This window comes from Vitis vinifera, chromosome 10 (genome assembly GCF_030704535.1).
Source record: "Vitis vinifera cultivar Pinot Noir 40024 chromosome 10, ASM3070453v1".
In the NCBI taxonomy this organism is placed as follows: Eukaryota; Viridiplantae; Streptophyta; class Magnoliopsida; order Vitales; family Vitaceae; genus Vitis; species Vitis vinifera.
Genome location: NC_081814.1, coordinates 4,291,837 through 4,316,777, shown reverse-complemented (window position 1 = coordinate 4,316,777; position 24,941 = coordinate 4,291,837). Strand labels below are relative to the sequence as shown.

The 24,941-nt window shown below is 32.5% G+C and overlaps 1 protein-coding gene across 2 annotated transcripts; it reads left to right on the top strand.

The window, feature by feature from the left end:
- Positions 1-7,106: 7,106 nt before the first annotated feature.
- LOC100264960 (G-type lectin S-receptor-like serine/threonine-protein kinase RKS1) lies at positions 7,107-10,984 on the top strand. 2 transcript variants are annotated; one of them, XM_010648609.3, is made up of 8 exons: positions 7,107-7,235; positions 7,373-8,708; positions 8,804-8,932; positions 9,190-9,392; positions 9,519-9,729; positions 9,882-10,119; positions 10,197-10,347; positions 10,426-10,984. In XM_010648609.3, exons 2-8 carry the CDS (start codon positions 7,445-7,447, stop codon positions 10,729-10,731), a joined length of 2,502 nt encoding a protein of 833 aa, XP_010646911.2. In that variant the 5' UTR covers positions 7,107-7,235; positions 7,373-7,444; the 3' UTR covers positions 10,732-10,984. The 2 variants fall into 2 exon arrangements, with proteins under 2 accessions (XP_010646911.2, XP_059596394.1); XM_059740411.1 differs by having other exon boundaries at positions 7,107-7,286.
- The last annotated feature ends 13,957 nt before the right edge of the window (positions 10,985-24,941 follow it).

The window sequence follows — 24,941 nt, the reverse complement described above, 5'->3', positions numbered from 1 at the left end:
TGTTGTCCAATGAGCTGTAGTTGGGGTTTGCATATGTTGACAAAGTTGATTCATGGAGTAAGCGATTTCTGGGCGAGTGAGAGTTATATATTGTAAGGCACCGACTATGTGATGATATTCAGAAGGATCAAGCAGGGGATCTCCATCAAATTTGGATAGCTTAGTACCCGAAACACATGGGGCACGATAAGGACGTATGCCAATAAGGTTGACACGATCTAAGAGATCAATAATGTATCATGTCTGCTGAAGATGTAGACCAGAAGAATCACGGGTAGCTTCAATACCCAGGAAGTATGATAACTACCCAAGGTCCTTCATAGCAAAATCCATTTGAAGATTAGAGATCAGCTCATCAATAAACGATCGAACATTAGATGTCACGAGAATGTCGTCTACGTAAACTAGTAGGAATGCATGATTAGAGTCACGGCGATAGGTGAACAAAAAGGGATCAACCCAAGAGCTTACAAATCCGAGAGATAAAAGGACAGTGGATAAGCAATTAAACCAAGCATAAGTGGCTTGTTTTAATCCGTAAATAGATTTATGCAACTTACACATAAACTGTGGATTGGTAGGATCTTCAAAACCTTTAGGTTGAGCCATATAAACTTCCTCATCCAAAATTCCATGAAGGAAAGCATTAGACACATCTAGTTGCCGAATGTCCCAATTAAATGAGACAACAAGGGCGAGAACCATGCGAATTGTGGATGGTTTAATAATTAGGTTGAATGTGTCAAAGAAATCAATACCACTACGTTGGAGATAACCAATTGCAACTAGCCGTGATTTGAGTCTTTCAATACTCCCATCTAGTCGGCGTTTGGATTTAAAAACCCATTTACTCGGAACAACATTTTTACTGGGTGGACGATGACATAAAGTCCAGGTTTCATTCTTCTACAAAGCTTGGAATTCACACTCCATAGCCAAATGCCATTTAGGTATAGCAGCAGCTTGAGCATAGGAACGAGGCTTAGAAATAATAACACTTGCATGCAAAGCTCGAAGGAGATGACGTGTTGAGTAATAGAGATGAAAATCAGGGTATGTGCGAGGCCTAAGATAACCAGTTTGTAATCTAGTGACAACTTGATAGGAAGGGGCTGAACTGGTCGGAGCAGAAGATGAGGGCTCAAGAATGTTGCTAGGAGAAGAGGAAATAGGAGAGTTGATGTCTGATGGAGTGTCTGGTGGAATAGAGAAATCATGGTCAGTAGGAATTATGGGAGTAGTGTGAGGTGGTGAAACTGAAGAGGAAGAAGAAGATGAAGGGAAAATGTGTGAATGAGAAGAATGAAGGAATGGTAGAGAATTACCCGTCGAGGTAATGTTGCTGCCAAAGTCCATGAGAGGAGATTGTACACGAGCAGGGAACACAACCTCATCAAAGATCACATTTCTAGAAATATACACACGTCGGGAGGAAGGATCATAACAACGAAACCCCTTCTGATTAGAACAATAACCAATGAAAATGCATGGTGTGCTACGGTAAGAGAGTTTATTAGGCATGTAAGGTCAAAGACATGGAAAGCATTGACACCCAAAGGAACGAAAATAGCTAAAATCTGGAGGAAAATGAAATAGACATTCAAAGGGTAAAGAAAAATTGAAAACTTTTATGGGCAACCGATTAATGATAAATATGGATGTTAAGAAGGCATCGACCCAAAATTTTTTAGGTAATCCAGATTATGCAAGGAGAGTGAGTCCCATTTCAACTATATGACGATGTTTTCTCTCGGCAAGGCCGTTTTGTTGAGAGGTATGCGAACAAGAAAGTCGATGAAAAATCCCATTATCACTCAAAAATTGTTTAAAAATGGTGGAACAGTATTCACCACCATTGTCACTTTGTAATTTCTTAATGGGATAATTAAATTGTTTTTCTACTAAAATTTTGAATTTGACAAACGTAGCATAAACATCAGATTTATTAGAAATGGGATATAGCCAACAAAAACGAGTAAATTCATCAATAAAAATAACATAGTAGAGACAACCACTCAAAGATGGAGTGGAAGTGGACCATACATCGGAATGAATTAACTCTAGAGGAGCAGTTGATTCTCTTGAGGAAGTAGAAAATGGTAACTGCTTAAACTTACCTAGTTGACATGACACAGAAATTGACTTTTTATTGAAAGAATCACTAACGGGTAGAGAATAATTATGAAGAACATTATGCAAAGTAGACGACGAAGGATGTCCCAAACGACAATGCCAAGTAGTGGTAAAGGCCTTAACCCCAACAGTCATGGAAAAAGCATGAAATTTAGGTGATGATAGCTATTGTAGGTTGATCGGGTACAATCCTCTATCATTGGGCCCCGTCATGAGCGTGTCCCCTGTCTTGAGGTCTTTCATAGAAAAATTGGAACCAGTAAGTTCAAATAACACATTATTGTCCTTACAAAATTTATTAATGGAAAGAGGATGGGCAGAGGCTTGAGGGCAATAAGCAACATCATTTAAAGCAAGAGTAGAGAAAACAGTTTTAATAGTAGCATTGCTAGTATGTGAGATTATCAAACCTGGCCCATTACCTACGCCCATGGTATCATTGCCTTTATAAGGCTGAGAAATTGCCAAATTAGTCGCATCAGAGGTAACATGATTCATTCGCACCACTATCAGTGTACCATTGATGTTGATTCAGGTAGGTGGTATTGGCCTCAGCAACCATAGCAACCAACTCTGTTGGAGGATGCCTTCCTTGAAAGGCATAGTTCATTCGGTTGTGACAATCTAATGCTTGGTGATTTTCTCTTTTGCAGATTTGACAAGGTGATTGAGACCGAGAATCATGGGACACAAGTGGAGAAGATGAAGATGGCAAGTGGGGTAAAGGCTGTCGAAATGGTGAAAAAGATGGAACTGAGCCAGGAAATTTGGACGTACCTAAAGAGCTAGATCGATTGATATTGTTACTACGTGTTCTTGGTTTAGAACTATTTTGAGGGAGTAAAGAGCATAGGAACCAGTCTCGAGTTGAATGGTGTGATTGCGAAATTTATGCATGAGATCATAGTTGAGCAGCTCGACATGAAAGTAAAAAAAAGGCATGGATTTTTCCTTTGCAAGCAACATGTATATTGTGACAAATGAATGAAATGAGGAGTTGAGTCCATTGAGCACAGATAAAATCAAGTCAGAATCCTCAACAGGTTTGCCAATTGTTGATAATTCATTTGAGAGAGATTTGATTTCATCCAGAAAACTTTGGCATGACATGGAGCCTTGTTGAAGAGACTAAAGTTTTCTCTTGATGAGAGAAATTTGAGAAGTGGAAGGTGCAGAAAATCGCGAATTGAGGGCCTACCAAGCAAGCCGAGATGTTTCTAGACCATAAATAGTGGAAACAATTGAAGGAGAAAGGGATGAGACAATGCAACCAAGCACGATTTGATCCTTATACTGCCAAACTACATAGACAGAGTTAAGAACACCTTGGTCGCAGAGCTCATCACTAGAATATTGAGGAGGGTAGGGATTGGAACCATCAACAATCCCCATCAAGCCATAGCTCTGAAAAAGTGGAATTAATTGGGCACTCTAGGCAAGAAAATTAGTACCATCAAGCTTGATGGAAATAACTTATGCTGGAAGGTTAAAGGTAGCAGAAGCATTAGATGAAACAACCATAGGATCGAGTAAAGCGTGAGCTTATAGATGCTCTGATACCATGAAAGAAACAAAAACTATTCTGGAAAAAACTTGCCAGATATAGAGTATATACATATATTTATAACAGAGCAATTACATTCAAATCAGATCAAACCTCGAAAAATCTATGGTTGTTACAAGAGATAAACGTCTAAATATAGATTACAAGCATTCAAATATAGGATAAAGCCATTAGAGATAAACTCGGAAACGCAGCTCACTGGTTTGACGGAAATGCAACTCACTGACTTGAGTTTTCTTGAATATTTGAATTATCATTATCATTATCGTTATCACTAACACTCCCTTCACACTTGAGGCTTGGATTGGGCTTCAGCAGATTGGGTCGAATGATGCATTCTTTTGAGGTGCTTCATGCATTTCCATCCCGTAGTGTTCGGCCCTATAAGGCAAGTCGATTCCATCGGTGTTTGTTTCAAAGAGACAATGAATTACATCAATTCAATCTCATTTCCTTTACACACATTTGAAAATAACCACAAAATAAAAGCTTTTTAAAAATAATTTGTTAAAAAATAGAATTAATTAATTAAAAATGATAAAATAATTTTTATATTTGTGAATTTAATATTTTTCATATTTTTACTTAAAAAGTAACATATTTTTTACATAATGTCTCTATTCATTTTAAGCATTTAGGAGTAATTTTAAAATAAATGGTTATTTTTATAAGAAAAAAGTAGGAGCATTTTTATTAAAATGAGATTAAAAAATGATGAAAAATTTAAATTTCAAAATGTAGGCGATCCATTAGCCTTTTAATCAAATAACACTAAAATCTTAATTATTTTAAAATAAATGTATTAATTTTGAATTTTTTTTAAGAGTGATTTTTTATTTTGTATTTTTTGAAATATTTGGGAAACCAATGATCTATTTGGGAAGTGTTTTTTAAAACAGTTTTTAAAAACAATTTTTTTATTTTTATTTTTTTTTATGTATTTGGGAACTGAATTATAAAAAACAATTTTTGTTTTCAAAAGACAAAAAGAAAAAAAAAACATGCATGATTGAGTTAATAAAAACAGTTTTTTAGCAACAAGTAAAGTAAAAAACTTGTTTCAAAGTTGTTGTTGGTTTTTATTTAATTAAGTGTTTTCTTCAATTAACTTGATATTGTTAATATATAAATACTTTTTACACTTACAATTCATTAAAATAAAAAATTGTTCCATTTAAAAAAAATTTACATCAATTTAATTTTTTTTTTAAGATTACTTTGTAAACTTGTTTAATTATGTTTGATTTCAATAATTGGTAAACTATCCCATCAAAATGTGGTCAATATGAATAATTGGATTTTATGAAGATAAAATTTATGATATCAAATAATAATGCATCATACTTGGAAACTTATGATCTATTTTTTCTACTTAACTAATAATGATATATTTATGATAAATTTTTGTTTAACAATATTTCAAATTTAATTTAATTTTATATTTAATTATTATATAAAAGATAAAACATTCTTAAAGTAAATCAAGAAATTTATTTGTAGAAATTTATTAATTTTTATTATTTTACATATATATATATATATTTATATGAATTACTACTTTAATACCTCATGGACAAAAATCAAGATCAAATATCTTTTCATCTCTTTCCTTTCTTTTTTTTAATCCTCTATCTCCACTGTTCTCTTTTTAGTCTTCCATCTTTTATTCTTTGTTTCTTTTTCAAGATCGAAACTTTATTCAGTGAGGTTGAATCATTCCTTTTTAGATCAAAACATTACTCACCAAGACCAAAATCAAGATATATGGTTGATGCACAGATTATTGGTTAGGGTTTCATTTTTTATTATTTTTTTAATCTTTGCATTCTTGCCCTTTTGTGTTATTATTTATGTTTTGTTTGGTTTCTAAGGAAATCCTAGAATTTATGGAGGTTTTCGATTTGAAATGCATCTGAAAATCATATGGTGATAAAAATCTTGAAATGTCCAAAAAATATTGAAATGAAAATGACCAAAAAAAAAAAAATTGGTCTAATAATATCAAATTTTTTTGAGACCGATTTTCAATGCGAAGAAGACATGAGAATACATAAAGAAGAAATGAAGAATATCAATTGAAAACACTGAGAACATCTATTTTTTTATTCTTGGAATAGTGGCAAAAATATGAAGAACACTATTTTTTTTATTATCTGAAAACCGGACTTTAGAAAACATGGAGAGCACTTGAGAACAAAAAACATTCTCTACCTCATAATTTTTGTTCTTGAAAGCAAAAAATAGATTTTGAAAACACCAATCAAACATGCTCAAACTTTTCCTCTTCAAAATGGCTAATTACTTGGAAAGCAACATTAATGTTTAATATGGAAAAACTTGACCACAAGTAAGGATAAAATATCGGTAATTATGAATGTATCAGTACTTCGATTTTAGGGATATATCGAAAATATGTCGGTAAATATTTTGACACAAAATATCGATGGACCTAAAATGAATAAGAACTTATAGAATGTAAAAAAGAAAAAAAACTATTAAAAATAAAATTAGAAGTATAATATATATTTTAAAGTTATTTTGTTCAAGAAATTGATATATATATATATATATATATATGATATAATTTATTATATTTCATAATATTATTGTATGCTACGATAAAAAAATATAAATTTCACAACTATATGTTTATTATTAAATAATATCAAATATTATTGTGATATTTGATTATAGTATATCTAATTTAAAAATGTATTTAATATTAAAATTATAATCCATTTAATTTAATTGTATTAAATAATATAAAATAAATGATATATATATATATATATATATATATATATAATTTTTAATATTTAATTAATATATTAATAATATTGAAAATACTATAAAAAAAAATTATCATGATAGTTTTTATATTTTTGACAATCAATTAAATGAAAGTTTTTTATTTGATTATAAAATAATTATTATTAATTTATTCATTAAAATATTATTTTAATATTATGTTTATATTATGAATTTTAGAGTATTGTGCTCTATACGTATAATAGGGGGCAAGTTTGCCCTAGTGGTTGCCCAGCAGCACGTTGAATCTTTTGATTGGGTTTAAGTCCCCTCAGCAGCAAAAATATCAGCGCATTTTGGAACTTTCGACCGCACCGTGTTGACCGCCACATGATATCATCCGCGTCCGCCCGGCGTTGACTGGTCCAACGTGTTAACATGGAAAGATATGACCAGAAGAGTATGGGTGGGGACGGGATTCCGAACTTGGAAAGCAACACTGACGTTTAACATGGAAATATCTGCCCACTCCTTTGTGGTTTTGGTTTTTTCAAGGTCCTAAAAATAGGTGAAAACATAAAATAAGATTGACTTGACCTTTTCAACGTCATTAAGCATCATTGTGCTCAATAGAACCCACAAGCAATGAATCAGTGGCTCCTCCATTCCTTGACTTTACATCAACTAGGCTCGTGCCAGCCTTATCCTCCCGTGGGAGACGGCAAATGCACCAAATGTTGGAGACCTTCGAATGGTTTGAGCAATTGGCCACTGCCAAACACCTCTTCAAGTAAATGTCTTCTTCCACCATTTCAAATATCTTAAATCGATTCAGTTTTAGGTAGATATCATTACCTCTTTTGAACCTTACTTTTATCACTAGTTCAATCCAACTGCACCTCATTCCTTCATGGTATGCCTCGTTAGTTTGTGTTGTAGAATTGCTCTGTCTCTTCCACCAGCGCTCAGCATCGGTAACACGGAAGTCATCACTTTATCATGAAGTCACATATGCATCTTCAGTACTTGCTTCTACTCCTTATGCTCCCACTTTGCAGCTCCACTGACACCATAACTCCCAACCAACCCTTAAGAGATGGTGACCTTCTAGTCTCTAAACAGTCCAGGTTCGCTCTTGGCTTCTTCAGTCCACGGAATTCTACACTCCGATATATTGGAGTTTGGTACAACACAATTCGTGAACAAACCGTTGTATGGGTTCTTAACAGAGACCATCCTATCAACGATAGCTCCGGAGTCCTCTCCATCAACACTTCTGGAAACCTCCTTCTGCACCGCGGAAACACTCATGTATGGTCCACAAACGTTTCCATCTCATCAGCGAACGCTACTGTGGCTCAGCTGTTAGATACCGGAAACCTAGTCTTGATCCAAAACGATGGCAACAGGGTGGTGTGGCAAGGCTTTGATTATCCCACAGATAGTTTGATTCCCCACATGAAACTCGGACTGGATCGGAGAACCGGTTTCAACAGGTTCCTAACTTCTTGGAAGTCCCCAACCGACCCAGGAACGGGGAAAAACTCGCTTACGATTAACGCCAGTGGGTCTCCTCAATTTTTTCTGTACCAGGGTTCAAAGCCGCTATGGAGATCCGGTAACTGGAACGGGTTCCGGTGGAGCGGTGTGCCGACGATGATGCACGGAACCATAGTCAATGTTAGCTTTCTGAACAATCAAGATGAAATCTCTTATATGTATTCCCTGATCAACGTGTGGCTTCCCACGACGTTGACGATCGACGTCGACGGATATATCCAGCGGAACTCGTGGCTGGAAACAGAAGGCAAATGGATCAACTCCTGGACAGTCCCAACTGACAGGTGCGACAGGTACGGCAGGTGCGGACTGAACGGCAACTGCGACAACAGCCGCGCCGAGTTTGAGTGCACGTGCCTGGCGGGGTTCGAGCCCAAGTCGCCACGTGACTGGTCCTTGAAAGACGGCTCAGCGGGATGCCTGAGGAAAGAAGGAGCGAAGGTGTGCGGGAACGGGGAAGGGTTTGTGAAGGTGGAAGGTGCGAAGCCCCCAGATACATCGGTGGCACGTGTGAACACGAACATGAGCTTGGAAGCGTGTAGAGAGGGGTGCCTGAAGGAGTGTTCTTGCAGTGGATACGCGGCTGCAAATGTGAGTGGAAGTGGGAGTGGGTGCTTGTCTTGGCATGGGGACTTGGTGGATACAAGAGTGTTTCCTGAAGGGGGCCAAGATTTATATGTGCGTGTGGATGCCATCACTCTAGGTATGCTAGCATTTAATTGTCAGGATTCATGAATGATTTATCTCCCAGATTTATGAGATCATTTATGATGTGTTTTTTCTCGTGTATTTTTTTAGCTGAAAATCAAAAGCAGTCAAAAGGTTTCCTTGCGAAGAAGGGGATGATGGCAGTTTTGGTGGTGGGGGCTACTGTGATTATGGTTCTGTTGGTCTCCACATTTTGGTTCTTAAGGAAGAAGATGAAAGGTAATCAAACAAAAATTCTTATGGTTCATTTAAGCCTTCTATCCAATGTTTGTGTCTTGGGCATGGATTAACATGAAGAGATTAATATGAAAAGCCAAACATTTCTAAGCTTAGTTACCTAGTGAATTAATCCCGGGTTGAGTCTTTTTTCCTTGCTTTCATGGTATTAAGGAATTGTATTATTTCTAAAAAAAATTTCCCATTTATTTTCCCCCACAATCAAAAAAGCATTATTTATTGTTATACTTTCATGGCAGGGAGAGGAAGACAAAACAAAATGTTGTATAATTCGAGACTTGGTGCTACATGGCTGCAAGACTCTCCAGGAGCTAAGGAGCATGATGAAAGTACAACCAATTCTGAATTACAATTCTTTGATCTGAACACCATAGCTGCAGCCACAAATAATTTCTCTTCTGAGAACGAACTTGGACGTGGTGGTTTTGGCTCAGTTTATAAGGTAGTCAGTCATTCTCAAATCTGTGATGACTACTGAAACTGTTGGACTTTCTTTCATTGCACAAACATTACGGTAATCTGAATTTTCCAAACTGTGAATAAGCTAATTCTACATGATGATTATCAGGGTCAACTATCTAATGGACAAGAAATAGCTGTGAAAAAATTATCAAAGGATTCAGGACAAGGAAAAGAAGAATTTAAGAATGAAGCAACACTTATTGCAAAACTCCAACACGTGAATCTTGTGAGGCTTTTGGGTTGTTGCATTACAGAAGAAGAGAAGATGTTAGTCTATGAGTACTTGCCAAACAAAAGTTTAGACTCTTTCATTTTCGGTATGTACCATTTTTTTTCTGCCATTTCCATTTCTTTAATCTTCTAAGGTTCTTGCATAATCACTTAGAGAAGTTATTTGCCTAATAAAAATCATTATTAGTATATCCTAATATTGTTTTACTAATTGATATTTTATATATCTTTGGGCCAGATGAAACAAAGAAGTCATTGTTAGATTGGAGGAAACGCTTTGAAATTATTGTCGGAATTGCTCGAGGAATCTTATATCTTCATGAGGACTCTAGATTAAGAATCATACACAGAGATCTAAAAGCAAGCAATGTTCTACTCGATGCCGAAATGTTTCCAAAAATTTCAGATTTTGGCTTGGCTAGAATATTTCGAGGAAATCAAATGGAAGGAAACACAAATCGAGTAGTTGGAACATAGTAAGTGTTATGTTTGAGATGCCAAAGAAACGTATTAGTTAATATGTTTTAATAGTTTCGTTTATTTGCTATTACAGTGGTTACATGTCACCTGAGTATGCGATGGAAGGGTTATTTTCAACAAAATCCGACGTCTATAGCTTCGGAGTTTTGTTGTTAGAGATTATTACTGGGAGAAAAAATAGCACTTACTATCAAGACAATCCATCCATGAGCTTAATTGGAAATGTGAGTGAGTTGAATGTGTGTTGCATTTCCTTTTTCTTTTCATTCTTTACAATAAGCTAATAATGTTAAAATTCTCAGGTTTGGAACCTATGGGAAGAAGACAAAGCCTTGGATTTAATCGATCCGTCACTAGAAAAGTCATACCCTGCAGATGAAGTATTGAGATGCATCCAAATTGGGCTCTTATGTGTCCAAGAATCTATAACGGATCGACCTACCATGCTGACTATAATTTTCATGTTGGGTAACAACTCTGCTCTTTCTTTTCCTAAACGGCCTGCATTTATTTCAAAAACAACTCACAAGGGTGAAGATCTATCATGCTCTGGTGAGGGACTTTTATCTGTAAATAATGTGACCATGACTGTGCTTCAACCTCGCTAAATGCTTACACTCTCACATGTTGTATGTTTATCCTCCATGACAATGAACACTACAAGAAAAAAGCCTTTCATTGACTGTTTTTCACCATCATGGTATGGTATATCTGTCAAGGTATGTTACTATTTATATATGTCATCTATGCTAGTGTCAAGAAAAGTTTAAAGCTGTCTTGACATTTACATATGTTAAGGTTGTTTCTATTTCTACCAATGATGGAATCTTTGTTAGTATGACATATGTCAATTTTCTTTCACTTTTGTCGAGGTTGGATTCAACATATGTCAAGATTTCTTAATCTTATGTCAAGGTTAACTTGCTCTTCTGTTAAGGTTGCTACAACAAATGTCAAGGATAAGTATAATATGTCAAGGTTTCTAGCTATTGCAATGTCAATGTTGGGCATTGGCCATCTGTCAAGGTTGCTTATTTCAAATTTAATATTATTTTACTATAATTTTTAGTTTTAATGGAAAATGAACCTATTACCATATGAAACTTGTTTCCAAATTAAATTTGATACATATTTAATTATGATAATAATAACTAAGTCCTAAAACAATGTAAATAAACCATTACTCAAGGGGAAAAATCTTTTTTCTACTTACTCTCTATTTTCTATATACAAAAAAAAAAAAAAAAAAAACTAATTGCAAACATTCAATTAAGATAATATACAAACTTAAATTGAAAAGTACAATACTATCTTCATAAGAGGTGGTCACTAATTCTTCATCATCTTCTTCTTTTTGCTATATTTCTTGAATACCTAGTAGGATAGACACAACATTAATAGAAAAGTAAGCAACAAGTATAAAAATAGCATTTTTCAAATTATAAGGTACTTTCAATTGCAAGAATACATTAAACATACATGCAATTTGTAGATACCATATATCTAGCATTAATCTTCAAGCCCGACCCTCTAGAAAGACCCCAAAATTGTCAACACCTCTATCTCAAACCTATGATAGAAAAAAAAACGATGTTAACAAAAAGAAAAGCTCAAATTGTGAAATTAGATGTCTAACTACAATGAAATATTTTTAAGATTGAATTCTAAGTTTAATTATTGTGTTTTTATATTATGGACTTAAATAACTATAATAGTATACTTCTTTTTAATTTCTAAAAGGAATGCAAAAAGGAAAAGAGAAAACAAAAGTTTCAAATATATCTTTCATGTTATTTTGGCTTCTAAATAGATAAAAACTCACATTATCCAAGAAATTGTTAAAATTAAAATTGAGCATAAATTTTAATCATCTCAATCATAAATAATGAAATATCTAAATTCAAATTCATAGAAACCACACTAACTATTAATTTCATGCACCAAATGCATCTAATCTTAACAAAATAAAAAATCAAGGATATTCTCCTTCAATTCTAATAGGATAATAGATCTTATGTGTGCAAATTTTGTCTTTATTTCAAGAATTAATAAATGCACAAGCTATCTAGTTGAGAGCTTAAATCTGTAAATTTTTAAAAGAAATAAATTAATTAAATAAACAAAAAAGGTCTAAGAAATGGAAAATCTCCAAAATTAAAGAGAAAATCAAGCACATTTCATAAATGGGAAAGAGTTATGCAATATGCTGCTATTCTTTTCTAACTAATGTGAAATTGAAAACAAATTTGACACAAAGTTGTGTGAGAATACATCTATAAGGTTCATAGAAATAATGTGTAGATTGCCATTTAAAGCTATGTAAACTAAGAATGACAAATAGCAAATTATATTATTTATATCTATCATACCTTGTTAAAATACCATGTCAAATATTCCATAGATAGACAACTACGCATGAGTATGAAAATGTTGTCTAGATGTTTTTCTCATAGGCAGCTAATGCATGAGTTCATTGAATTCAAAACTTAACAACAATTAAAGCTGACAAAGCACCCAATTATCAATTATTAAAGAACTCTTAATGGGAGCAAAAACTAAAACTAATAAAGTAACTAATAACAAAATATAAGAGTTGCATTGGTACCCAATATAATGTTCTTCCTAATGTAATTGTGCTCATTAAAACAAAAAACTTCACGGCATAAATTAATTGAAGACCCCGTACAAGCAACAAGAAAATACTTCATACCATTATAGTGGTAATTAAGGATTATAGAAACAATTTTAGTTGGCTTGTGACTATGAATCGAAGAATTAAAATTTTGTGAGGGTTGATTTATTGCTTATCAATAAGATAGCATATCAATATTTAACAAAAGAAAGAGTTTCAAGCAATCATGAATCATAACATTAAAATTTAGCCCTAAAAAGAGGGGAAAAAACAAAGAGAAAGAACCAAACCAAAGGAGCCCAACTAAAAATTCAAGTGCATAAATAAGTAAAATTAAATAGTTAACCATATTAAAGAGAAAACCATGTCCCATTATGCAAATTGTTTTTGTGTGCCCAAATATACAGTTCTGTTTCTTCAAATTGCATTAAAAGTCCAATGGTATCTGTAAAGGAAATAATAGAGATAAAATTTAAAGGTAATCTACTCATAATTATTTCAATTAACACATCCAAATATTATGGATCAATAGAGAAATCAATTTAAAGAAAACTAAACATCAGCCTTTACTAGCATAAAACGAAAACAAAATTTTTTTTTTTAAAAAAAAAAAATAATTCATTAGATATCAGATTATTTTTGGGGCAACAAAATTGAGACACATAATTGCATTAACCATTGATGCCTACAAACTCAATTCGAAACATAAAAATGAAATTGAACATGAATTTCAAGCTTCAAAATTGCGAACCAAAAAAACACTTACAAAATGTTAGAAAAGAATGGGAAGAAAATTTCTAAAATAGGATATTCTAAGATGCCTTTTTTTAGTTATCTTTCTTAGTTTTTCTATAATCAAAGAGAGTAAAAAAGGAAAAGAAAAAGTGAAGATGGAAGAGAATTAGATAATAGAGTAAAATTCACCAATTATCTTAATTGCAATAATTTTCAAGATTACCCTTAAGCCATATTTGACTCATTTTTTTTTTTCAAACTTTCCTCGCGTTTTAAAATGAACTTCTTTACAAATGGAAAATCTCATAACTTAACATAATAAATGATATCAAAATAGAGAAGTTTGAACATAAGTCAATAATTTCTCTATTGTGTTATTGCTACGAATATATTTTGCATGAGTATATTATTTGGATTCATAGAGATAGAAAGAAACCGAACTCTGTTATTATGTTGAACAACAAATTTTCCTAAAAGTTTAAGCTTATAGGATTTGAGATCAATATGTGTTTTATGTCTGTTAACACTCAACACATATTTCAATAAAAAATTTCATGAACTCCTCAAACATTTATACTACATACAACTTAGGGCACCAAAGAATACGAGTAAAAGGAGTATATGCTAGAAGTCATTATTTCTAATGTTTAGTGGATTTAATATTTATATTATTAAAAATTAATATTTATGTGAATAAAAAATATCTCAACATAAAATTACAAAATTTTAATTATTTCTAAAGAAATTTATTAAATTTAGAAATTTTAAAATTTAGTTTTTATTATCTGATTTACTATTAAATGCTTATTATTTTGGTTTTCTTTATTTTTTCAATGGTCTTTTTCCCCAAATTATTTCATATATCTATAATTTTGTCGATCTTTGACACGTGGATTATCTTGGAAAATGTTCTTAATAACAAAGAAATATTCCTTCTTGTGATGAGTATGAACTAGAATTCTCGTTTTTTAGCGAATAGAGCTCCCCAATTTGGTGAGGAAATGAGATAGTCACTCTTTTTTTTTTGTAGTTACTCGCATTATGTACTCAAAGTATTTATCCAAATATCCAATACACTTACGAAACCACACTTTTTCATTTCCAAAATGTAACATACGTGACTATAGGCTTGCACACTTGAAAAGCAATACTGACATTTAACATCGAAGGATTTAATTGTGGTCTTGTGTTTTTTTGAGGTCCTATAAACAGGTGAAAACTTAAAATAACATTGACTTGACCAACTCAACATGTGATTACGTTGTATACGTCAATGTAGTCAATAGAATTTCTTTCCCTTGACTTGGCATCGAGTACGCTAGTGCCAGCCTTATCTTCCCATGGGAACTTGAACAATTTGAGCAATTGGCCATTGCCAACCACATTTTTAAGTAATGTCTTCTTCCACCCTTCAAATATCTTAAAATCGATTAAGTTTTATGTAGATATCATTTTCACTTTTAAACCTTACTTATTATCATTAAGCTTTGTAACGTAGCCGTCACTCACAAGTTGCACCAAAATTGAAGTTTAACTGTTGGGTAGGCGCAATTTTGAAGTGATCAAGCTATGATACATTTAATACCACTGCAACTTGGTCTCATTCATAAATGTGGTGTGGAGATAGTACCATAGTTTTAAAAGGCGCAAGGCACACCTAAGGCACAAAAGTATCCTATAACTTAGGCACAAGGCACAACACAAAGCTCTCACATGAGTGAAGTGAAACCTAACCTAGTATGCATATCAATTTTATAAAATATGATACAAAACTCAATCCAATCAATAAAAAATTTAATACTTTAAAAGAAGTATTCAACAAAAAAATATATGTAATAAAATTATGTAGATTTTAATATACAATTAGAAATTTCAAGAATAAAAGTGTTTAAAAATGAAAAGTAAAGTAGACAAGGCACACCTCTTCAACAAGGCACATGTCTTGGCAAGCAATGTACTATAGCTAGGGAGTGGTTGTGCTTTGAGCCTAACCGTGCTTTAAGCACGCCTTTTAAAACTATGGTTTGGTGACCATTTTAAAAAACAATTCTGAAAAATAGTTTTTGAGAACAGTTTTTGAAAACTATTCTCTGATTCTTGTAGATTAATAAAAGTATATTTGGAAACCTAAAATGTTTTTATCTTGTTTTAAATATTTTTAAATATGTTTTAAAAGTATTTTTATATCTAGTATTTTATTTTTAATCATTTTACATGTTTGTATAATTATTTCTTAAAACAATTATAAAAAAAACAAGTGAAAAAGTCAGAAAATAATTTTTAGTTGTCAAACAATTTTTCTATGTTTTTTGTTCTAGAAAACAAAAAACTATTTTCAAAACCGGTTCCCAAACATGCCTTTAATATGGGGTTGAGTGTTTTTTTTTTCTTGCTTTCAAGATATTAAGGATTTATATTCTTAATTTTTTTTCCCATCTATTTTCCCCACAATCAAATAAGCATTATTTATTGTTATACTTCCATGACAAGGAAAGAAAGACAAAACAAAATGTTGTATAATTTGAGACTTGGTGCTACATGGCTGCAAGACTCTCTAGGAGATAAGGAGCATGAAGAAAGTACAACCAATTCTGAATTACAATTCTTTGATATGAACACCATAGCTACAGCCACAAATAATTTCTCTTCTAAGAACGAACTTGGATGTGGTGGTTTTGGCTCAGTTTATAAGGTAGTTAGTCATTCTCAAATTTATGATGACATTGCACAAGTATCACGCTAAGCTGAATTTTCCATAAACTAATTCTACATGATGATTACCAGGGTCAACTATCTAATGGAAAAGAAATAACTATGAAAAGATTATCAAAGGATTCGGGACAGGGAAAAAAAGAATTTAAGAATGAAGTAACACTTATTGCTAAACTCCAACACATAAATCTTATGAGGCTTTTGGGTTGTTGCATTCAAGGAAAAGAGAAGATGTTCATTTATGGGTCCTTGCCAAACAAAAGTCTCGACTTTTTCATTTTTAGTATGTACCATTTCTTTTCTATCATTTCCATTTCTTTAATCTTCTAAGGTTCTTGCATAATCACTTGGAGAAGTTATTTGCCTAATAAAAATCATTATTAGTATATCCCAACTTTGTTTTACTGATTGACATTTTATATATCTTTGGGCTAGATGGAAAAAAAAAAAAAAAAAGTTAGTGTTAGATTGGAGAAAACGCTTTGAAATTATTTTGGGAATTGCTCAAGGAATCTTATATCTTTATGAGGACTCTAGATTAAGAGTCATACGTACACAGAGATCTAAAAGCAAGCAATGTTCTACTGGATGTTGAAATGCTTCCAAAATTTTCAGATTTTGGCATGGCTGGAATATTTGGAGGAAATCAAATGGAAGGAAACACAAATCGAGCAGTTGGAACATAGTAAGTGTCATGTTTGAGATGCCAAAGAAACAAAATAGTTAATATGTTTTAATAGTTTCTTTTATTTTCTATTACAGTGGTTACATATCACCTGAGTATACGATGGAAGGGTTATTTTCAACAAAATTTGATGTCTATAACTTCGGAGTTTTGTTGTTAGAGATTGTTACTGGAAGAAAAAATAGCACTTATTATCAAGATAGTATCTGTTAACTTAGTTGGAAATGTAAATGAGAATGTGTGTTGCATTACTTTTTTCTTTTCATTCTTTATAGTAAGTTAATAATGGTAAAATTCTTAGTTTTGGAACCTATGGGAAGAAGACAAAGCCTTGGATATAATCGATCTGTCGCTTGAGAAGTCATACCTTGTAGATGAAGTATTGAGATGCATCCAAATTGGGCTCTTATGTGTGCAAAAATTTACAATAGATCAACCTACCATGTTGACAATTATTTTCATCTTTGGTAACAACTCTTCTCTTCATTTTCCTAAACGGACTACATTTATGTCAAAAACAACTCATAGGGGGGAAGACCTATCATCCTATGGTGAAGGACTTTTCTCTGTAAATGATGTGACCATGACTTTGCTTCAACCTCGCTAATTGCTTACACTCTCACATGTTGTAAGTTTATCCTCCAAGACAATGAATTGTATACACAATATCACAAAGAGAACACCTTTTGATTTAGTGATCATAGTTAGATAATTATCCAACTCTGTAAATGTATGTTCAAAGATAGGGCAAGAATGGAAGCTTGTAGGTATAGTCAAATAATCAATTAAGTATGATTAGCTCTCAACATTAAGGCCCTAAAATCATATAATTAAAATGGTTCAAATGGAGCTAATAGATCAAATAGTTCCATATGGGTAATGGAAGAGCTTGGAATGAAGCAATGCATTGGTTCTTATGCTATGCCTGATGATGGAAAGACTGAATGTTCAATTGGTAAATCTTCAAATCTGCAAAATAATTGGAGACTATCACGAGGCATTTCTCATATTTTCCTTTTTGCTAGGATGGTCAAATCTGCTTTCTCTTTTAAATTCAAGGCATACTCGTGGTTCCTAAAATGAATTACTAGGGCCATTCACTTTTCCTATCAAGCAGTGAGTGACAATTGGAAAATATGCCCATTTGAATTTTGGATCGTTGGTTGCCTTTACCATAAGGCATCTTAGTGTTGTATTGATTCCTGAAGTAGTCAATAAATGAAAAGAAGTTTTTCTATTTTGGGCATGGCACATGATATCAAATTTGGCAGTATATGGATGTTTAGTATATGAGCATCTTTATTGCAAATGATTTTACAAATCTTCAGTACATTCTTCATCGGATTTCTACTTTTGATCTATTAAATACTGTAGATGGTCGAACATGGGTGCCAACTACAAGGTATGACTTCAGACCCAAGACATCTAAAATTCAAAGTCAAGAATTGATTATGTGAAATCAAGGGGAAAAATATCATTGGGAAATGAAAACAATTTTGAGAAATGATAATTACAAAGACTTTAAAGAGTGAAAAGTTGATTGACCTTGGGTATAGTTGGACAATCCAACCGATTATACTATCATCGAGTTAGGTTGGGAGAGGGAGAGCCAACATATTCATAACTTTAAGATGAAAAATGGTTTAGTTTAAGGACCTCAGGGCATCCCTAATTTGGTTGGTTTTTAGTACTGACTAATGGTAAGATTTTCCTCTTTTTTTTCTTTACTTTTTTTCCAATCTCATTGACAAATGAGTGACAATGAGTGTTAAAAGAATAATTAAAGAGACAACATTACTTCAAGGCGGGGCACAAGGGAAGAAAGACAACAAAAAGTGTTATAATTTGAGTTTTATTGCTACATGCCTCAAGAATTAGTCCCCAAGAACAAAGGAGTGAAGTGTAAATAGTGTAAATTCTAAATTATCAAGGAATTCAAGATAAGGAGTAGAAGAATTAATATAAGAAAACATGAATATAAGGATCCTGTGAAGTTCTTAGGTTGTTGCATATAAGGAGAAGATAAAGATGTTAGTCTAAGAATACTTATTGAACAATAGTTTGAACTTTTTTATTTTCATCCTATCTTTTTATTTTATTTTATTTTTTTATTTTGACAATTTCTAAATCTCTTCATCTCTTTTGCTTGTGATCTCACCGTTATCACATGAAAAATTTGTTTTACATTAAAACTATTGTGGACTCGCATTTTTCACGTGCGCCCCCACTCGATCGGCGAGACTCGCTTTTTATTTGTGAAAAATTAATTTTTGGAAAAAAGTTGGAGTCGCCACTTATTTTATTTTTATTTTTAAAGGGAAAATAAAACAAGAAATAAAACCCTAAAAAATGACTCCATAATTTTTGGAAAAGCGTGTCTTTGAAAAACCAAGTCTCGGTCCGGGGATCAGGTTACCTATTGGGAAGGTACCTCTAAGAGGTAGCACCCCTCTAAGCCCTATAAGGGTCTCTACTAACTAAGTTGAGGGAAATGTGACAATTAATTGGTTAATTATAAGTACCTAAGTAGGCTAGGTGATTCAAAAAAAAATAGCATGCCAAACGAAATCAAATCACAATAAAGGAGAGTTAGGGTACATACCTGGACTGCCTCTCAAGCGTTATCACAAGACATCAAAGTTAGTATAGAGATTTAGCACGCAACATGCATCTTATCCAAGCAAGTCAAACATACATCTAAGCACCCAAGGATTAAATCAAAACATGGATATAGCTCATGATAGCATGCATTTTCATAGAATTTTGGAATTAGAGGATAGAGAACGTACTTGGATAGCAAGTATATTTTATAAGATTCCTCGAAAAATGCTAGATTGGTTAGGGCAAGCATAAATTATATGAAATATCCATTATGTCTAATATACAGTTTCAAAGCCAAAATTGAGCTAAGACAAATTAAATGACTCCAAAAATAATAACAATTTCAAGTAAGGTATAAAACCATCAACATGCGGTTAGAAAATGAAGCATCATAAAACAATTTCTAAAAAAATGGCTTAGAGTGGAATTTGATTACAAAAAATTTCAGGAAACAACTCCTACACACCTAGATTAATATACCGAAAGCCAAACACTCATTCAAAAGACAGATTATCGCAAAGGCACCTAAAGGTTCTACAAAGTCCATATTAGATAAGGAAAAGTGACGTGCATAAAAGAATTTTTTAAAACTAATAAATGATCATATAAAATCATTAAAAAGAAATCATACATATTTCATAATGTCTATATCACATAAAAAATAAATTCGGGGTCGAATAGTACTCACAAATATTTTTAAAACTATAAATCTAATCAGATGTACAAACTCCAGCATGCGCAGTAGGCACAACTTTGAAAAATCATATCTCCCTCAAAAATGCATATTTTCTAATATTTTATGTGTCTAAAATCAATTTCAAGAAGCTTATAATTGAGAAAAAAATATTGAATCAATTTTAAAAAGTCCTCTAGTATTTTATTTTTTCCAAAAGATCTTGGGTGTCCAGAACTATGTGAAAACGGAGTCCCCCTAAAGACTCATTTATATCTTCTATCTCAGAATGACTTTCTAACTCAAACAAAACCTCAAATTCAAGTTCAAGAAGTGAGGAAAGTCATAAAATTTCTGGAAATTTTTTACAGATATCCTAAAGTTTTCAAAATGAATTTTTGAAGTTGAAGGGTCAGTGGTTTGATGAAAACTGCAGCAAAGATTAAATCATTTAATACCTAAGATGGGTAGTTCTTTTCTTTTTAACAAACCGATTTTAGATCAAGAAATCTCAGTAGGAAGGGGTCTCAACAGGTATACTGATGTTATAGCTGCACCTGAGATGACAAAGTCTTGCGTATTTTGTAGGAAGATAATCATAAACAGGGTGCACAATGGGGAATTCTTGTCAGAATGGTAGCTACTCCCTTACGTGTTGAAGCTGATGTATAATATAATTTCCCCACTAGCTGCCACCATCCCTACATATCTATCACTATCATCCAGCCCTGATCCCAAGGGACCCACCATTTGAAGTCTCATTTAAAAAAAAAACATAAATTTTATGCTGCAATCTGGATCTAATTCCACTACCCTTTTGACCACTGAAGTTGTGCAATGTACGAATGTTTTGTCCACCAATCTGCTGCTCTCTCTTTTAAGTGTACACCACTCTTATAAATCTCATGCACAACTTCCTCTTTGAGTGTATACACCCTCTCTCTCAAGCACAAATTAGAACACGAAACCAATTATAGAACAAAGTGATAATATCACTGAGTAAGGAGTTCTCAACAAACATACTGAGGAACGCTCTCTTCTGGCAAGGAGATCCCACTGGTATGTCGTCTGAGATTTCTTCAACCGCCCTCTCCTTCTTCTCCACCAACAGCTTCTCACTAGAAAGTCTTCTCTGAAACTCCAATTTTTCCGCCTCTCTCTCTTTTTTTTTTTTTTTTTTCTTCTATGTGCTCAAAGTTCTCCCCCCAAAACCTATCTGTTATAGCTTTTTATAGCAAATAACAGTCCTTCTACGTGAGGAGTCTTCCTCTCTCCAAATTTTATCTTATGCACCGGAAAAACTCATTTTTTTTTAAATTTCAAACAATACCAATCCACGCATATCACCTACAATCCATGCATATCATTTAAAGAGTTTTACCGTTTTCAAAAACTTCTTCAATGGTAGACTTCTTCCATAAAAATTTCAAATTATTGAATTAAATAATAAAATAAATAATAAATAATAAAATAAATAAATAAATCGAAGAATATAAAATGATAATAATAGATAAATGAATAAATAACAAGATAATAAACAAATAAGTAAGAATACTAAATAACTAAATAACTAAAAATGATTGATAATAATGAAAAAATATTAAAATAAATGAATAAATAAAACCATAATAAATGATCAAATAAAAGTGGTTAGTAATAATAAAAAAATAAAAATAAATAAATAAGTAAATGAGATAAATGAGTCATACAACCATACAAGTCATACTAAAAAAAAGACTAATGGGCCAAGTGGGCCTGAGTGAACTTAGACAGGTCTGGGGTGTCTAAATAGACCAAGTGTATCTAAATAGGCTTAGGGTGCCTAAATGGGTCAAGGGTGCCTAAGTAAAGTCTAGTCTAAATCAAGACTACCGAGGATCACAATAAAGGGGCGGATAATCCCTTAACCAAAGTCTCCGAGGTGACTCAGAAAAAGGTAAGTCGTACGAGTAGTAATGGGCAACCAAGGAACTACCGTGGAGCACTGGAAGTGAATTTAAAGACATGTGCTAAAAGGACAAAATTGAGGGTCTACAACTATATAATAGTATTTTAATATGGTGTCAGAGTCTCATTTGGTGTGAGATCATGTATTCAAATCTAATTGTATATTTATTTTCCAATTTGTAGTTGTTTGCCTATTGGGGGTCACACGCGAGGAAGGGTATTAAAAACATAATATAGCTTACGAACTCAAATCTTATAAGTAGAAAAATTATAATTTGTTTAAACCTTTAGAAAACTTGTAGTTTAACATGATTAAACTTTCATATTTTTTGTTTTGATGAGACAAAAATGTCAATTTTAGATTGGATAAAAAATTTCAAAATTATTGTTGAAATTTCTTAAGGACTTTTAACTTATGTTTGGTTTCTTGAAAATAATATGAAACAAAATTATAAGAAAATGATTCCCTCTTGTTTAACTTATTATAGAAAATATTATAAAAATTTAAATATAATTAAAATGAGTAAGAAATTAATGTATTTTTAAATTATTTAATCTTTATATAGAAGAGAAAAAACTATTTTTTTTTTTTTTTCACTTTTTCCTTCTATTTTCACTTAGTGTTTTCTATCCCTTACATTTTTCGTCAAATCTTCCAAGAACCAAATATAGGGTTATATCTTCATCAAGACTTAAACCATACATAGCGATATAAAAGCAAGCAATTAATATTCTACTATATACTAAAATGATTCCAAAAATTTCAGATAGATTTTGGTATGGCTAAAAGATTTGGAGGGAACCAAATAGAAGGAAACACAAATCTGGTGAGGTTGGAACATGGTTAGTGTCATGCACCAAATGTCAAAACACAACATTGAACAAATCTTTCCAGTTTGTTTTATTTGTCACTGCAGCAGCTATATATAACTTTTGTGTCATCTGAGTAAGTAATGGAAGGGTTATTTTCAATAAAATATGAAGTTTATAGCTTTGGAGTTTTGCTATTAGAAATTATTTTGGGAGAAAAAACAATTAATGCTCACTACCATGATAATCCCTCCTTGAACTTGGCTGGACATGTGAGTTACTTGAATTTCTTATAGCTTACTTCTTCTTCACTGTAAGCTGATGCTATAAAAAAATAAATTCAGGTTTGTAACTTATGTAGAGAAGGCAAAGCTTTGGATATGATTGATCCTTTATTAGAAAAGTCAGATCCTGCAGATGGATGAAGTGCCGACATGCTTCCAAATTGGGCTCTTATCTGTGCAAGAATGCCAACTACCTACCATGTTCTTTGGTAACAACCCTACTCTTCCTTCTCCTAAGCCACCTGCATTTATTTTGAAAATTAGCATGTAACAATGGTGAGTTCCCATCAACATCAAGTGTAGGAAGCTTGTTTTGAAGCTTGCTGATTGCTCAAGCTCTGATAAGTTGTAAAAATTAATTATTTTACCTACCAGAGGTAGTGTACACAAATATCATTAAAGTTCTCTCTCTCTCTCTCTCTCTTCTGGTTTTTCTCCAAAGGCAACAATGACGTAAAATATTGAGAAGAACCACACAGTCTAACATCAGCTTCCTCCATGTCAAGAATGAGATACAAAGGTTGTAGTGTAAAAAGTTTAAAATATTGTTCCCTGGAATGATCTCAACTTCTTGATGATTTGTTTCTGCAGCATCTGCTAATGGTTCTTGACCTGTTTCTTTCAGCCCATAGCTGCTCCATCCTTGGCCCAATCTTTTTCTATTTATTATTGCGAATTAAACGAACCCATTCCTATCTGATCATGAACTGATCTCTTGGCACAAGGCCTAGATAAGACAGCCTGTTCTTGTACTTCTTTTAATGTTGCTACTACTTAACTAACAGTTCCAAGGTAGCTGATGCTGAGGGATATTTCACAATATTCACCATATTTTAGGTACCATTTTAAATTAGTATAATATATAAAATAAAAAAGAAAATAAAGATATTTTATCCTAGGTTTATTTATATATATATATTAACTTTTTTTTATTACTTATTTTGAAAAATAAAATTTTTTATTTATAAATTTTAAATATTTTTAATCATGAGTATTATTAATAAATAAATAAATAATTATTTACTAAATATCAAATTATTGAAAATTTTCTAAATATCATTAAATGTAAGAGAAAATTTATATTTTTTAATAGCACATATAGAAATATAATATAATTTTATTTTAAACAAATATTGGAAATTTGAGAAATAATATTCATAAGCTTGCAAACTTGAAAAGCCATATTGACATTTAACAATGAAGGATTTAAATGTGGTCTTGATTTTTTGACGTCCTAAAAACAGGTGAAAACATAAAATAACATTGACTTGACCAACTCCATGGGATATAAGTTTCAATGTGGTCAATAGAATCCATAAGCATTAATCAATAATTAAGTGGGTCCTTCTTTCCCTTGACTTGGCATCGAGTAGGCTAGCGCCAGCCTCATCTTCGCATGGGAGACGGCAAATGCACCAAATATAGCAGGAACAATTGAGCAATTGGCCATTGCCAAACACCTCTTTAAGTAATGCCTTCATCCTCCCTTCAAATATCTTAAATCGATTCAATTTTAGGTAGATATCATTGTCACTTTTGACCCTTACTTTTTATCATTAAGCTCCGTCATGTAGTCGCCACTCGCCAGTTCAATTCATGCATCAAAATTGAAGTTTAACAGTTGGGTTGGTGCAATTTTGAAGTGATCAATGCTATGATAGGTTTAATGCAACTGCAACTTTGTCCAATTCATAAATGTGGCGTGGAGATAGTACAAATGCAATTCTCACGTCATTTGC

Bases quoted from the DNA above. Each gene is read 5' to 3' on its own strand.
- LOC100264960 (XM_010648609.3), top strand. From the start codon at position 7,445: ATGAAGTCACATATGCATCTTCAGTACTTGCTTCTACTCCTTATGCTC. The intron at 10,120-10,196 runs GTAAGTGTTATG...TTGCTATTACAG, and splicing joins AATCGAGTAGTTGGAACATA to TGGTTACATGTCACCTGAGT. The intron at 10,348-10,425 runs GTGAGTGAGTTG...TAAAATTCTCAG, and splicing joins CCATGAGCTTAATTGGAAAT to GTTTGGAACCTATGGGAAGA.